We start from the raw sequence: 14,880 nt of genomic DNA, 5'->3' as shown, positions 1-14,880 counted from the left end.
TGGTTATGAAAACCAATACCCCAGTAAAAGGAAAAATAAGGTTACTAGCCCCATACCAAGGTCAATATACAAGTCAAATCTTACCCACAAATCACGCTGTTGCCAATCCTTTAGAATCTAAAACCTAAAGGTTTATGCATAAAAAGAAAGAAATATAGATGAGAGTTAAAATTGGTTAACTGGAATCAAATACATACAACAATTGCAAAGTTCTTGGTTCAGGCTTATAGCAGTGGTGGAATAAACTGCAAGCTCAAATCAAGTCTCTGGAGTACAATCAAAACAGCTTTGGATGGGTCGTTCAGTCCTTTCTTCAGAGCTTCAGTTTCTAGCAAAGTTCCTCCAGATGTCAGAAGCAGGACTGAAGATCAAAATATAGGGGTTTCCAGGGCCTTTCATATCCTCTGCCATGTGGACAGAAACCCCTTTGTTCTTACTGTGGAAAATCACAGCAGCAAAATGGAGTTTGGAGTCACATGGGCGAGTCACAGGTCCATGCATGACTCAGTTTGCTGGTAGAGCAGCCATTGCTCACATGCTATCTTGAACGTTCCCAGGAAGGCTCCTCAGAAGTGGATTGGAGTCTCCCAAGGTCCACTGTCAGTTAAGTGTTTCTTGATCTGGCACTTACTCAGAAGAGTCCTTTCTCAAGAAGCTGACCAAATGCTTCACTGATGCTACTTAAAATCAAACACATCGAGAAACAAGCAGATAGCCACTATTCATAATTTCAAATACAAAAACGATACACACATACAGACAGCATAACCATAACCGGCAAATTACAACCTTTTCATGGACACCTTACTTGACCTTCTTTGTATAATATTTGGTGCAGCTCTAGGACCTTGGTTGCAACAATGATCTATACGGTCACAGTTCATTTCAATAACATCACAATGGGCAAATCGGTAAGGCCTAAATTTTAAACAATGGCCTAATTCTGTATGTCTTGAAATACCTCTTCAAAATACGGGACTCCAGGGCACGTGTTCCAGCTGCATCCACAGCTGCAGCTGGAGTCAGTGGGCGCTGCGGGTGCCCAGCCCCTTGGAGAACCAGCCCCTCAGCACTTAGGTCAGTTCCCAAATTAGGACCCTAAATCAAAAGAGATTCTTGACATTTGGATCCAGCAGCTGCAGGCACAGGGAGCGCCCCTGGGAGGGGCGGGAGGGAGTGGGGTTGGGGCATGGACAGGCTGGAGGAGGGAGGGGTGGAAAGGACTAGAGGGGTGTGGCCAGGGTGAAGCTGCTTCTCTTATATCCTGCACCTTGGCAAAGCCCCTTAGGACCATTAAAGCTGTGATGCGGCTCTGGCTGGAGCTCAGTACTTGCCTGGCTGCTGCTAAGGTCTGCACTGGCCCTTGCAGTCACTATATAGGGGCCTACTGAACCACCCCTCTCTCTGCCTCAGTTTCCCCATCTCTACAATGCCTGTGTGTCTCTTCGCATTACAGTCTATGGAGGACGAGGGCCTCATGGTGCTGAGCTCTGAGCGGACGCTGAGCAAGTAGACTCAGAAAGCGAATGAGTCAGTGTCCTGATCCTGAAAAGTCTCAGTTTCCTGAGAAAGGGGCAGAGCACAAAAATGCCACCCCAGCTGTCTGACTGAATGATTCTCAGTAACCAGCTGCACACGGTACATCCCCAGGGCCGGGGAGAGAAATGGCAGGTACGATATGAACCATTCCCGTCTTTTTCCTTCCTGTAACCCTGAACCAAAGCACTGAATCTGCTCTGCTCTGCAATGCTGAGTGAAGATCCAGGTACCTGAGGGAGCCGCAGGAGAAAGGTGTTTGAACGATGCCTGCAAATCTCAAGCCCCGCAGAGACCAGCAAAAGATCAGCACTTCCCTCTGCTGAGCTGCAACATCTATTAACCACGTTGTTAAAATGCTGCAACGCTGGACCGGGGTAACTAGCTGCATCCGCAGCAGCATCTCCGCCCAGCACGGCTCCCCCACCACAGCTGAATTCCCTCTCCTTGTCCCTGATGGCGGCTTCCCAGACTGCCCTAGGCCTCCTCAGTCTGTCCCCACATCCCCTCCTGCAGCCGCAATGGGCAAGTGGCCTGAGAGGTCTCTGTTTATCCCACACCAGGTACCCTGCAGCCCCTAGTGCGAGCTCCCCGCACACCCGCTGTCCTCGGCCATTGGGCCCCAGCCCTCACCTGGGGGACAGGAGCTTGGTCTCCCTGCAGTCCCTGGTCTCTCTGCCTGGACTGACAAACAGGGAGAAAATGTGGGCAGGGCCTTGCTGGGTGTGATTGTGTTACAGGGGCACGTGCCCCACTAGGGCCCAGGCTGAGATCCCAGCACATTCCACAGGTCCCTGAGCCGCCATCAGATGGACTTTCAGCCTCAGTCCCTGTGGTGATGGGGGGCAGGCTCTGGGTTACTGCCCTGGGGGAGCTGCTGGGGGAGGGAGGAGATTTACCTGCTCACAGACAATTTTAATAGTTCTAAAGCTTCAACTTTTTGAATCTCAGTGTCCAGTGTCATTAAATAGTTCTGGTCTGACCAAAATATTGTCTGATCCCCCCCTAATTTCCCACAACTGTGAAAATTTTAATTGGAATCAAATGCTTAAAACCCAGATTGTTGTGCAGCTGTGAAAGTTTAAATCAATAAATATAAAAATTGCTTAAAATAAACATCATCTGTCAAAATTATATAGTATAACAAAATTCTCCCAGCCTGACTATCACTCCTGACACACAGCTCCTGCTTCTGCAGGCTCATCCTCACAGGGGGCTGCCTCAGTGACCTTCCACACCCGCACAGGGGCTGATTGCAGGACCGGATCCCTAGTGGTACCTTTTTTCAGTAAAGCCTCCAGGGGTGAAATTGGCTGGGTCCTTCCTGCTCTGCAAACAGCCTGAGTCATTTTCAGATAAGGAAACACCCCCTTGCTGCTGCAGGCGGGGCAGAGTGTGAATTCAGGAAATTGAAACTAACCCTGATCTACTGCCCAGAGGGAGCCATGGCTGCAGAGAACCCCGTGGAAAGTCTCCAGGAGGAAGCGACATGTCCCATCTGTCTGGAATATTTCACAGAACCAGTCAGTCTGGAGTGTGGGCACAATTTCTGCCGAGCCTGCATCAGCCAGTGCTGGGAGGGATCCGATACAGCCGACTCCTGCCCTCAGTGCAGAGAAACTGTACAACAGGGAAACCTCAGGCCCAACAGGCAGCTGGCAAATGTCGTAGAACTCGTCAAGCAGTTGAGTTTACAGGCAGCAAAGGGAAGTGGAGGGGACGGGGTGTGTGGGGAACACCAGGAGGCTCTGAAACTGTTCTGTGAGGAGGATCAAACCCCCATCTGTGTGGTGTGCGACAGATCCCGGACTCACCGCGCTCACACAGTGGTTCCCATCCAGGAGGCTGCACAGGAGTACAAGGTAGGGAAATGCTGTCAGATTTAATGGGTTAACTTTGGGGTTTTAATTACCGGCTAATTTCACTGAAAGTTACCTGGCACAGGTGTGACTCATCATTCAGCTCTGTAAAGTCTTCATTGGGTGGGGAGATGCTGTAACAAAATTAATGGTCTGTCAGTGCGGCAACAGAGGCAAAATATCAAATCTTGAAAGCAGGATCTACACCCCCCCTCAGAAGCACCGCTCACTCCATACCCCCCCTCTCTCCATTGCTTGCTCTCCCCCACCCTGACTCACGTTCACCAGTCTGTGGCAGGAGGTTGGGATTCAGGAGGGGGTGGGGGCTCTGGGCTGGAGCGGAGGGGTTTGCAGTCTGGGAGGGGGCTCTGGGCTGAGCCTGGGGCAGGGGGTTGGGGTGCAGGTGAGGGCACAGGCTATGGGAGGAGGGTCAGGGCTGGAGTAGGGTGTTAGGGTGCAGAAGGGGGTCTGGGAAGCTGGTTCCTGCTGGGCAGCACTGACTTACCTCAGGCAGCTCCTGGTCAGTAGAGCAGCGGGGCTAACGCAGGCTCCCTGCCTGTCCCAACCCTGCACCACTCCTGGAAGGGGCCAATGTGCCCCTGTGGCCCCTGGAGGGGAGCATGTGGCTACACATGCTGCCCCTCTCTGCAGAAACCACTCCCGCAGCTCCCATTGGCCACAGTTCCCCATTTCCGGCCAATAGGAGCTGCGGGGGCGGTGCTTGCAGGCAGGAGCCCCATGAAGAAAACCCTGTCCTCACCCCAGGCTGCAGGGGCAAGCTGGCCCCTTCTGGGAGTGCTGCACAGCTGCCAGAGATTGCGATCGACTGGGAGAATCTCCAGGATCAACTAGTTGATCGCAATCGACTGGTAGGTGACCACTGGTCTAGCTAGACAAAAGGTGGGAAGGGAAACTGAGGCACAAAGCGGGGCAGTGAGTTGCACATAGTCACCGAGCATGTCAGTGACAGAGCTTAGCATAGAACCCAGATCTCCCCAGACCCAGTCCAAGACCCGAACCACTTTGCCATGCTGCTATCTTACCATCAGCCCCACCCAGTGATGAAGTGTCTCTTGATAAAGGTCCCATGCGCACCAGGGAGAGGAGGTTTCTCACTGGGATTCTGAACTCCTGTGTTTCTCCATGAGGGGTTAAACTCTAGAGGAGATCACTGGGCTAAACGCTGAGTGGGACCCCGAGCACCTTCAGTCCACACACAAAAGGGCTCCAGACAGCTCAGGTCCATGCCAAGTACCACTGGGATTACACTGGGTTGTAGCAAAACCAACCCCAGGCTGGAGCTGACCGGTGCCAGTCTGACCTGCTCTGTTGTGTACGTGGGCAAGGACCAGCCAGAGTGGTTCCATTAGTCCCACCAGGCAGCCTTTTGAAATCTCCCAGAATGCCCTGCTTCCGGGATCTTTACCAGGGAATGGGACCGTGGGGTACCTGCCCAGGGGGCATTGCCATGGAGAGGGGTTAGGACAGACCTGGGGCAACCCCCAACCCGTCCTTTATACAAATCTGCATCCTGTCTAATTAGGGAGGTCACTGAGGCATCCCCAGAACACGGGACACCCTCACACCTGCCTGCATGGGCCCGTCCTCACCAGTATCAGTCACCCTGTGTGGACCCCACCATCGTTTTTTCCAGCGTGCCATCCACCTGACTCTTTCCGCATGAAGGTGCCACCCCAGCCCTGCCCCCACCATCATGGGTGTCCTCCTGCATCCTCAGTCTCCTCCTCTCCCTTTTGCACCAGACAAAGCCAAGTCCAGTGCTGAGTCCCTGCCGGACAGGGACAGTGCTGCACAAAACTGGACTGTGCAGCTTCCAACCAGACGAACGGCCTCCCGACATCTCACGAGTTTTGCCCTGGTGCTTAGACCAGCTCTGCCCAACCAGTGCAGCCCCAGGGCTTCAGGGCTGAAATCCCAGCCCATATTGAAACCCTGGTGGCTTCTGAGATTTGTATCACTTTGTTTGTTAAACCTTGAACAAACAGGTTTCTTGATTCACCCCCATGTGACTCCAGTTCCCTGTTATGCTCTGTACCATTAATCAATTCACAAATACCAGTAAAGCTTGGGTATAATTGAGATCTCTTGCTAATTACTAAAAACACTGAACCAGAATTGGTAATGAGTCTGAATGTGACACGCTCCCAGTTTCCATTAATGAGGTTTCATCACCTTGGTGGTCCTGATGTCGCAAAGCGATTAGAACCATAGTCATCTTGGGGTTTCGGGTGGAAAAACACCCACTTCCAAGCACCTCTCAACTATCCAGATGAAACCTCCCGAATCATTTCTGTTTCTTCAGGAAAGAATCCAGGCCCACTTGAAAACTCTGAGGGAAGACAGAGAAAAGCTGCTGGGATTGAAAGCGACAGGAGAGAGGAATTGCCGGGAATATCTGGTAGGTGCCTGTTGTTATGAACCAGCTGTGGGACTGGCAGTGGGAGGTCTGTTTGGAGGCAGACTCCTGTGTGGCCTACGTGAACATGGGCTTGTGTGTGTTTCTCCATGATCATGGATTGCTGGGTTTGATTCATGTGTAGACAAGCCCTAAGCTTCCATTTCCGTTGATGAGTAGCCCTTGTGGCTTGCCTGAATTCACACAAATGTCCCCGTGAAGTGCTTGTCCACTGGGTCTAGACATTTTGTGCATTTTTAAAACATTTGTTTCTTTTAACTCCCCTGATGTCTCTGTTAGTGTAGTGCTGAGTCCTGCCTCCTGCTGCTCTGGGTCTGAATTTTCACAGACCATAAATAACAGAAGATGCTGACCATGACTGACAGAGAAACATCCCTTTCACAGGGATACAGGGGCCAAAAGGGAAGGTGTGAGAGAATCCCCTGCCTAGTACCCACAGGGTAGAGTCAAATGTCAGAAATCTGAGGATTTTCACAGAAAATCACCCTCCTGCACACTCAGCTCTCCATGAAAGGACCCTGGGCTCCATCCATGCCCCAGACCAACCCTTGCCCTATTTCATACAGAAACAAACACAAACCGAGAGGCAGAAGATTGTGTCTGAATTTCAGCAATTGCAGCAGTTCCTGGAGGAACAAGAGCGACTTCTGCTGGCCCAGCTGGAGAAGCTGGACAAGGAGATTGTGAGGATCCAGAATGAAAATCTCAGTAAACTCTCCGAGCAGATTTCCTGTCTGAGTGAGCTGATCAGTGAGCTGGAGGGGAAGTGTCAGAAGCCAGCGAGTGAATTCCTACAGGTGAGACTGAATGAGAAACATAGGTGGGTGCTCCAGGACAGCCAGCTCTCCCCCTCAGTGCTACCCACCGTCAGCCCTGCTGATCAACTCCTCCCCCTTCTTCCAGCACCATCTGCCTGCTGCAATCAGCTGTTCCACTGTGTGCAGGAGATGCTGGGAGGGAGCAGGAGGAGCGGGGAGGGAGTGTGCTCACGTTAGGATTCGCTCCCCACTTTGAACTCTGGGGGACAGATGTGGGGACCCACATGAAAGACCCCCTAATCTTATATTCCATCAGCTTAGGTTAAAAACTTCCCCAAGGCACAAATTCCTTTCCTTGTCCTTGCTGCCACCACCAAGTGATTTAAACAAAAATTCAGAGATGGGTCACTTGGAATCCCTATTCCCCCAAAATATCCCCCCAAGCCTCTTCACCCCCTTTCCTGGGGAGGCTTGAGAATAATATACCAACCAATTGCCTTTAATGTAAGTACAGACCACACCTTTATCTTTAGGACACTAAAATCAATCAGGTTCTTTAAAAAAGAACTTTATTATAAACAAAAAAGTACAAAAATCACACCTGCAAAATCAGGATGGAAGGTAACTTTACAGGGTAATAAAAAGATTTAAAACACAGAGGACTCCCCTCTGGACTCAGCTTCACAGTTACAAAAACAGGACTAAAACTACCTCTTCGCATAGGGAAAATTCACAAGCTAAAACAAAAAAATAAGCTAACGCATTTCCTTGCCTTAGTTAGAATTTTTGTAATCTTAGATGGATCATTTCAGGTAGGTTTTCAGGAGATGTTGTCCCTGCTTGGTCTCTCTCTCTATCAGGAGAGGGAACAAACAAACAGAGCCCAAACAAAACCTCCCGCAACCCACCAGATTTGAAAGTATCTTCTTTCCTTATCGGTCCTTCTGGTCAGGAGCCAACCAGGTTATCTGAGCTTCTTAACCCCTTAGAGGTAAAGCGATTCAGTACAGCTGCAAGGAGGTATTTTATGTGACTCTTTCCTTTATATTTATGGCAGCTCACAAGAGGAGGTGAGGAAGAGACAGGGTGGAGGTTGAGTGGGAGGGGGAAGAGTTGGGTTGGGGTGTGGCACTGGGGAAAGGTTTGGAATGGAGGTGGGGCATGGGGTTGAGCACCCCCAGGGACAATTGGAAACCAGCACTCATCATTAGAAACATGCCAGACCCCCACAGAGGGAGGAGCGGGCTGCTGAATCATAAGCACTGGAGTCCAGCAGTCGGAGATCTCAGTGTAACTCGGCATGTGCATTGCTGACATCTGAGTGAGTATTATTCTTAGCAGAGCCACAGAGATATGAAAAATGGAAAAGCCCCATTAGCTCAGGGAATCAATGGCCCTGGGGCCAGGGCAGGGGCTCTTCCCCCATATTTCCTAAATCCCTTCCCTGGAATCCCCTGTGTGCGTGTGTCAGAGAGGACTGAAATTCTTTTGTCTCTCTCTCCTCCAGGATGTCAGAACCACCTTGAGCAGGTATGTGGCTCCCTCGCACTCCACAATGCTGGGAAAGAGCTTGATCATGAGGGTAGCACCGCATCTCCCCAGGGCTCTACAGCAAAATGTGTGGGGAGATCACGTGTTGGATACAAATCTCTTTGATCAATTCATCCTGGGGTGCTCACTCTTGTACAGAAGACTCTGGAATTCTCCAGTCAGTGGCAAGGACTGACCTCAAGTATTTCATAGAGATGTCACATCCCTGGGGGACAGGCTGCTTCAGGATTGTGGGGATGGAATATGGGCCTGTCACTGCTGCATCCTGGTCACTATTCAGCCCAGGGCAGAAGCGATCAAGAGTCTTTCCCACCTGTGGACTGTTTGGAGACCTGTGTGGAATGAGCTGGGGAAGGGGTAGTTGGTGTCTCAGTCTAGTTCCTAGAGGCAGATTTCTACAACACTTCACCTGGGAACCTTCTGTCCCTCAGAGCATGGAGGCCAAGGAGTGAATTGGCCATGGAGACTCAATTCTCCTTTTGTCCCCAGAGCTGGTCTCTCCAGACCAGAGTTGAAGAATATTATTGACCTTTGACGAGAAGGTTGCTTGGCCCTGGGCTGTGTTGCATCTGCTCTGAGGCTGGGAGAAGTCGAGGAATTCTAACTCCAGGCCTATTAGAGCAGCAACTCACAAGCCAGAACTTATAATGAGTCACACAGTAAAATACAATCATGTAAAATTGTTTCTCTCCAGGTCTGAGAAGGTGAAGTTCCAGCAGCCAGAAGAGATTTCTCCTGAAGTGGAAGAGCGAGTCAGTGATTTCTCCCAGAAAATGATTCTGCTATTGGACATTCTGGGGAAGTTCAAAGGTACCTAGAAGGAATCTAGGAATGGAAATTGGGATGAGCCTCTGAGAAGAGAATGCTGCTGATCAATTTGTTCACACTTAGATGATGCTGTTAAATTAAGAAATGACTCAAAGACTATAAGGCCAGAAGGGACCATCATGATCATCCAGTCTGACCACCTGCACATTGCAAGCCACAGAACCTCACCCACCCACTTCTGCAATAGACCCCTAACCTCTGGCCAAGTTACTGAAGTCCTTAAATCATGATTTTAAAATTTCAAGTGTAACTGGTTGAGCACTCAGCGGTGCGGTGCCTCCTGCTGGTCAGTCAGGGAATTAACTTTCCAGCTCCAGAGCGCCCACTGCTGGCCAGAGTCTCTCCTGCCTCAGGCCCCCCCATGTCCCTCCTGGACCCCAGTGCCCCTTCCCTTGGGGTTCTGCCCACAGCAGTACCCTCACACTCTGGGTCTCCTCTCCCAGGGGAATCCCAACCCACCTTGCCTCAGTGGTTACTGCCAGTCATCTAGCCCCCTTTCTCTGGGTCAGCCTGCAGTCCACAATGTCCACTCATCATTAGCAAAGGGGTTGGACCTACTGCCTTTCTAACCCTAGTACCATCCCTGGCCCTTAACAAGGCCTCAGCCTGGGGACTTGCCAGGCCAGAGCTCCCCAGCTCTGCCTGCCCCACCCCCAGCCCTGCTCCGTGTAAGGTACCTTGTGCTCTGCTCCCAGGCAGCCCTGCAGTGAGACTCTTGCCTGCCTAGCTCCCAGCCCTTTGATCAGGGCCAGTTGTGGCCTAATTGGGTGTGGCACCAGCTGTGGCTGCCTCCCCAGTCAGCCGACCTCAGCTGCTTTTCACCTTTTACCTCCTTTTATCCCAGGAACAGGGTAACTGCCCCGCTACACAAGTTACACAGAATCCACCATTGACCCTAGTTTAAATCTGCAACTGACCCACGCCCCACGCTGCAGAGTAAGGAAGGAAAAAAATCCCCAGGCTCTCTGTCAATCTGACTTGGGGGGAAATCCCTTCCTCACCCCAGATATGATGGTCAGTTGGATACCGAGCATTTTGGCAAGACCCAACAGCCAGACACGTGGCAAAGAACTCTCTATAGCTCAGAGCCCTCCCCGTCTACTGCCCCATCTCCGGCCATGGGGCACATTTCTCAAAGGCGGATCCAGCCCATCACTGAGATCTGGTCCCGTTTGCAGCTAGTTTGGGCCAAATGGGCTGTAGAGAAGGAGAAAGCCCCTCTCCCATGATCAGGGATCCCTCCAGCACAGGGGCCTTTTGTGTCTCCTGCACAGCAGCTGCAGGCACAAGGTGTGTTCCTGAGAGGGCTGGGAATGGGGTGAGGGTGGTCAGGGCGGGTGGAAGAGAGATAGAGGGAGGTGGGCAGTGTAAAGTTGGGCCTCTGACACTCTGCACAGTGGCTAAAACACCCCGGGTCCATTGTCACAGGGATGTAACTCTGGCTGGCTTCAAAACTTCCTCAGCCTGTGCCAAGGTCTGCACCGGCCCCTGCAGGCACTGAACAGCAGAGTCACAAATAGCCCCTCCCCTCTCCTTTTCCCGTTACGGGGGGGAATCGGCCCCTTTGAGCCAACCCTCCCCCACCTCAATTTCCACCTTGATAAAATAATTTTACTATTATTTCCATTTCTGCCTATGGAGGACGAGGTCCCGTCGTGCTGCTCTCTGTAGAGGCGCTGAGTAAACAGACCCAACAGCTCACAATTAGAGCCAGAATTTCACAAACTCTGAACATCCCGTTAGTGTCAAAGGGACCCAAGTGGGTAAAGTTACTTTTATGCCAAAGTCTTTGCAGGCTCTGGGTCTAGGTTACAACAAAAGGCAGTAAGTGAATGAGACAAACCAACTGGAGTCTGACGGGAGGGAGGGGATAAGGAGGGAAAAGTAAATCTCTTACAAATTGTCTGTCCTGGGATAGTTGTGAGGCTGTAAGGCTGCTGGCTCCATTGCTGAGAGAAGCCTGATTGAGAGGGGAAAATAGATTTCAGACCTTTTTATATTAAATACCTGAGTGTGTCTCTGGGCCTCTCTGTCATAATTATAAAACAGTTTCAGAGTGGGGATGCTCTTATGAATATGAAAGTCTGAAATCTCACCTCTCTTCTCCTTTCTCCCGCAAGACACTCTGCCGTCTGAATTGGAGAGAAAAAGAGGAGAATTCTTTGGAGCACACAGACAGGGTGAGTCTGCGGGTGAAGATTGCCTTTAAATTATGAGAATATTCCAGAGAAAACGTCTTCATGAGATTGTAGCTGAAGTTACCAACCAAACTGACAGCGACCATGACACACACAGCCCTAAAAATAACACATTAAACGGTCAGGAGATCCAGGGGCCCATGTCCCGTCCCCCACCCACACACACACACACTTTTAAAGGTGGGATGACCAGGACACTTTTCAGCATGGGCATATTTTGGGGGAAGAGGGCCACGTTGCCCCCCCAACACACACTGCAAGCCTTGGCAGGGGTGGAGCATGGCAGGCAGTGTCTGTGCTTTGGGCAGGGCAGCTGAGCAGCTCCTCTCTGTGTAGTGCAGCCCCTGCCCACAGCACCAATCTCGCCCTGGTGCTGGCCTCTCTCAATGGCCCCACCCATGCTCCTCTTTCCCTCAGGCCCTGGCCAGGCCAGAAGCCAGAACCAGGCTGCCATCCAGGGACTGCACTGGGAAGCCCTGGATCCTCCACCTGCCCAGGGTAGTGCACCCCGGGGAGTGGGGACATGGGCTGGGGACTGCTGCCAAAGGCCCATGGACCCATGTCCAGGGCAGGTGGAGTGTCAGGGGCTCTCCATAGCGGGCAAGTCTCCCAGCCTGGCCAGGGGGCCTCAGTCAGGGCCATGGAGGGGGCAGGGACACAAAAAGAGTCCTGACACCACCCTTAGTGCTGAGTTCATCCCCATTCTGATGAACAGAAACACTCTTAACTGAGTCACACGCAAACAGAGCTCCCTGCCACATCCCTCTGCTTCACCCCGGTGCAGGGGGTCCCCCATCGCTCTTCTCCAACTTCCTGCCTTTCCTCTGGGCAGGGCTGGGCTCTCCCATTGGAACCGCTCCCTGCTTCCTGGATTGGGGAGATGCTCTGCCTGTGAGACTGTCAGCTCCTCCTCTCTCTCTAGGCTGGAGATGGCGCTACCCCACCCAGTGACACCTCCTACTCTCTGGTCTTAAGTGGCTGTTCCCCATTGCTGCACCTTCCTCTCTGTTCCCTGGCCTGGGAGTGGAGGCTGCATTAGGGGAGGGAGCTTCCCTCTGTGGTTTAAAGCTGGTACCTGCCACTTCTGCTCCCTCAATAAAAACTTCTGACACCTTCCTGGCTGTGTCTGTGCTGCTGGGAATGGGGCAACACCAGCAGCGGGATGTGGGAGCTGAAGCCTCTGTGATAAATGAGAAACTAATGAAGTGGGACCTGTTACAAAGACTGAGGAGCTGCAGTGACATCTCTGCTCAGTCTCAGGGCTGGTCTACACTGGGTGGGGGTGGGGGGTCGATCTAAGTTACGCAACTTCAGCTTCGTGAATAGCATAGCTGAAGTCGAAGTATCTTAGATCAATTTACCTCTCGTCATCACGGCGTGGGATCGACGTCCGCAGCTCCCCCTGTCGACTGCGCTACCGCAGTTCGTGCTGGTGGAGTTCCGGAGTCAACAGGAGCACGTTCGGGGATTGATATATCGCATCTCAATCAATTACTACCCACCGATACGGCGGGTAGTCTAGACGTACTCTCAGGTGTCCAGGAGAGAGGCAGTTCCCTGGGATCTGGGACTGTCCCAGCCTGAATGGGGCTGCTGGGGAGTGTGAGAAACGGCCCCAGACTCCCCAGGGCTGAGCTCTGCCCCTAATGCTCTGATTCTCTCTCCCCAGTGAATGTGACTCTGGATCCAGACACGGCTCATCCCAAACTCGTCCTGTCTGAGGATCGGAAAAGTGTGAGACGGGGAGACACGTGGCAGCGACTGCCCGACAACCCTGAGAGATTTGACACTGTGTTGTGTGTGCTGGGCTGTGAGGGATTCACCTCGGGGAGACATTGCTGGGAGGTGGAGGTGAGGGCTGGGCAATACTGGGCTGTGGGGGTGGCCAGAGAGTCTGTGGGGAGGAAGGGACGGATCAGCCCTAGCCCTGAGGGGGGGATCTGGGCTGTGCAGCACTGGCTGGGTCAGTTCCAGGCTCTCACCTCCCCCGTGACCCCCCTGCCCCTGAGCCGGGCCCCCAGCAGGATCCGGGTTTGTCTGGACTGTGACCGGGGGCAGGTGACATTTATCAATGCTGGTGACGAGGCCCCGATCTTCACTTTCCCGCCGGGCTCCATCCCTGGGGAGAGAATCCGACCCTGGCTCGGGGTGGGGCCAGGATCCCGGCTCAGACTGTGTCCCTGAGACACACAGCAGAGGCAGGAACCGGAAATCAGCCTCTCTAGCCTCATTGACCCCAGTCTCTATGACCCTGAAGGACTCCCATCTACCCAGCCTCTGGCTCCTCATCTCTATGGCCGCTGGAAGCACCTCCCCCGCCCTCTCTGCAGCCTCAGGATAAGATCAGGGAAAGAAGAGAGCAGCGGAGGGGGATGATCTGTGACGGGGAGGAGAGACACAGGGAAATAAACGGGTGGGAAGTGAGGCTAGAACAATGATGACTAGAAAAGGACAGTACGAAAGGAAAGGGAACATGAGCGGGACGGGGAGATTTATTACATGTTTATGAAAGTGAGACTGTAACTCATTAATTCCCTATATTAATTCCTGGTCATTGGTGCAATTTTAGTGCCATAAAGAAAACTGTTCTCAGTAGCTGGGGATCTCCTGGCCATGCTGTGGTTATTAAAGCTCCTTCTTAGCTCCTTTTACTTTGCTACTTTCCAGCAACTTACTGTAAATAAAACATTACAAACAATAATTCTTGTTTGTTCCACTTTAATGTCCCAGCTGCAAGGAATATTGTGCCTCTGGGAAGAGAGTTTGGATTTTACTGATGCCGACAAGGGGGGAAGGGGTGTCCTAAGTCACACCCCTCTCACAGTTAGGTGCCTATATCTGGGCTTCAGAGGGGTGTGTCTCTCTGCTTAGCAACCCACAAACAGGAACCCACCGTCTGATGTCTGGCGCCTCGAGTTGCAGCAGCTGCCAATGCCTGGTAGTGATGGTGGCAGCAGCTGGGAGCCCCAGGCCCTTTGAAATCACCCCAGCAGGCTGCAGGGCTCCTAGTGCAGTGGCACATTAGTGGAAGGAAAAGCACTGGACCTTGGCAGGAGCCGCACTGAGCAGAGGTGGGGAGAAGAAGCCCTGGACCGTGGTAGTTGGGTGGGGGGTTGGGCAGAGTGAGTAGTTGAAGCCCTGGACTCCAGCAGGAACCATGCAGGGTGGGGTGGGGGGCAGAAGCTCTGACAGCTGAGTCCCTCTCTCTCCCATGCCCTCGGTGTGGAGCTGGCTCTCACTCTCCGGCTGTGGCGAAATTCAGCCCAAACTACTCACCTTGGTATCTCCAGCTCCCCCCTCACCACACAGCCATGAAGGGATTCAGCCTCGGAGGCAGGGTCAGCATTAGCCCCACGTGGCAGGTTGGATCTAGGGTACACAAGGGTGAAGTGACTTTCCCAAGGCTAAGCAGGGAGTCAGTGGCAGAGCAGAGAATCAAACCCAGCACACCTGAACCCCAGGCCTGTGCTTGAGCCACTAGGCCACCCTTCCTACCTGAGGAGGGGGAACCTCCTCTGCTGTTTTGAGTGGGTGGGTGGGAGTGGGCACTAGACAGAGCCCCCAGGAGATGGGGAGCAGAGAGACATGAGAAAATGGACATGGGTGCATAGGCGGCAGGTTTGTATAATTTTTGGTGGTGCCCAAAATGGTGGTCCCCCTGCTCTCACCCTGTAAGCCGATATAAAATGAAGCTACAATGCGTCGGCACCACA

The 14,880-nt window shown here is 52.4% G+C and overlaps 1 protein-coding gene across 2 annotated transcripts; it reads left to right on the top strand.

Moving 5' to 3' along the window:
* Positions 1-2,910: 2,910 nt before the first annotated feature.
* On the top strand, positions 2,911-13,868 carry LOC120383963 (zinc finger protein RFP-like). Of its 2 annotated transcripts, XM_039502287.1 has the most exons (7): positions 2,911-3,398; positions 5,719-5,814; positions 6,399-6,629; positions 8,098-8,120; positions 8,836-8,951; positions 11,090-11,149; positions 12,837-13,868. In XM_039502287.1, the coding sequence occupies exons 1-7, from the start codon at positions 2,982-2,984 to the stop codon at positions 13,349-13,351; spliced, it is 1,458 nt and encodes a 485-aa protein (XP_039358221.1). In that variant the 5' UTR covers positions 2,911-2,981; the 3' UTR covers positions 13,352-13,868. The 2 variants fall into 2 exon arrangements, with proteins under 2 accessions (XP_039358221.1, XP_039358219.1); XM_039502285.1 differs by lacking the exon at positions 6,399-6,629 and having other exon boundaries at positions 2,972-3,398.
* The last annotated feature ends 1,012 nt before the right edge of the window (positions 13,869-14,880 follow it).

This window comes from Mauremys reevesii, linkage group 15 (genome assembly GCF_016161935.1).
Source record: "Mauremys reevesii isolate NIE-2019 linkage group 15, ASM1616193v1, whole genome shotgun sequence".
Taxonomy (NCBI): domain Eukaryota; kingdom Metazoa; phylum Chordata; order Testudines; family Geoemydidae; genus Mauremys; species Mauremys reevesii.
Note: the sequence above shows the minus strand (reverse complement) of the source record. Positions and strands in the feature narration are given on the sequence as shown.

What these genes read in the sequence shown, in the direction of transcription:
- LOC120383963 (XM_039502287.1), top strand. Translation starts at nt 2,982, where the DNA reads ATGGCTGCAGAGAACCCCGTGGAAAGTCTCCAGGAGGAAGCGACATGT. An exon ending in GGAATTGCCGGGAATATCTG is followed by an intron (nt 5,815 to 6,398) that starts GTAGGTGCCTGT and finishes TATTTCATACAG; the next exon opens with AAACAAACACAAACCGAGAG. An exon ending in CATTCTGGGGAAGTTCAAAG is followed by an intron (nt 8,952 to 11,089) that starts GTACCTAGAAGG and finishes TTCTCCCGCAAG; the next exon opens with ACACTCTGCCGTCTGAATTG.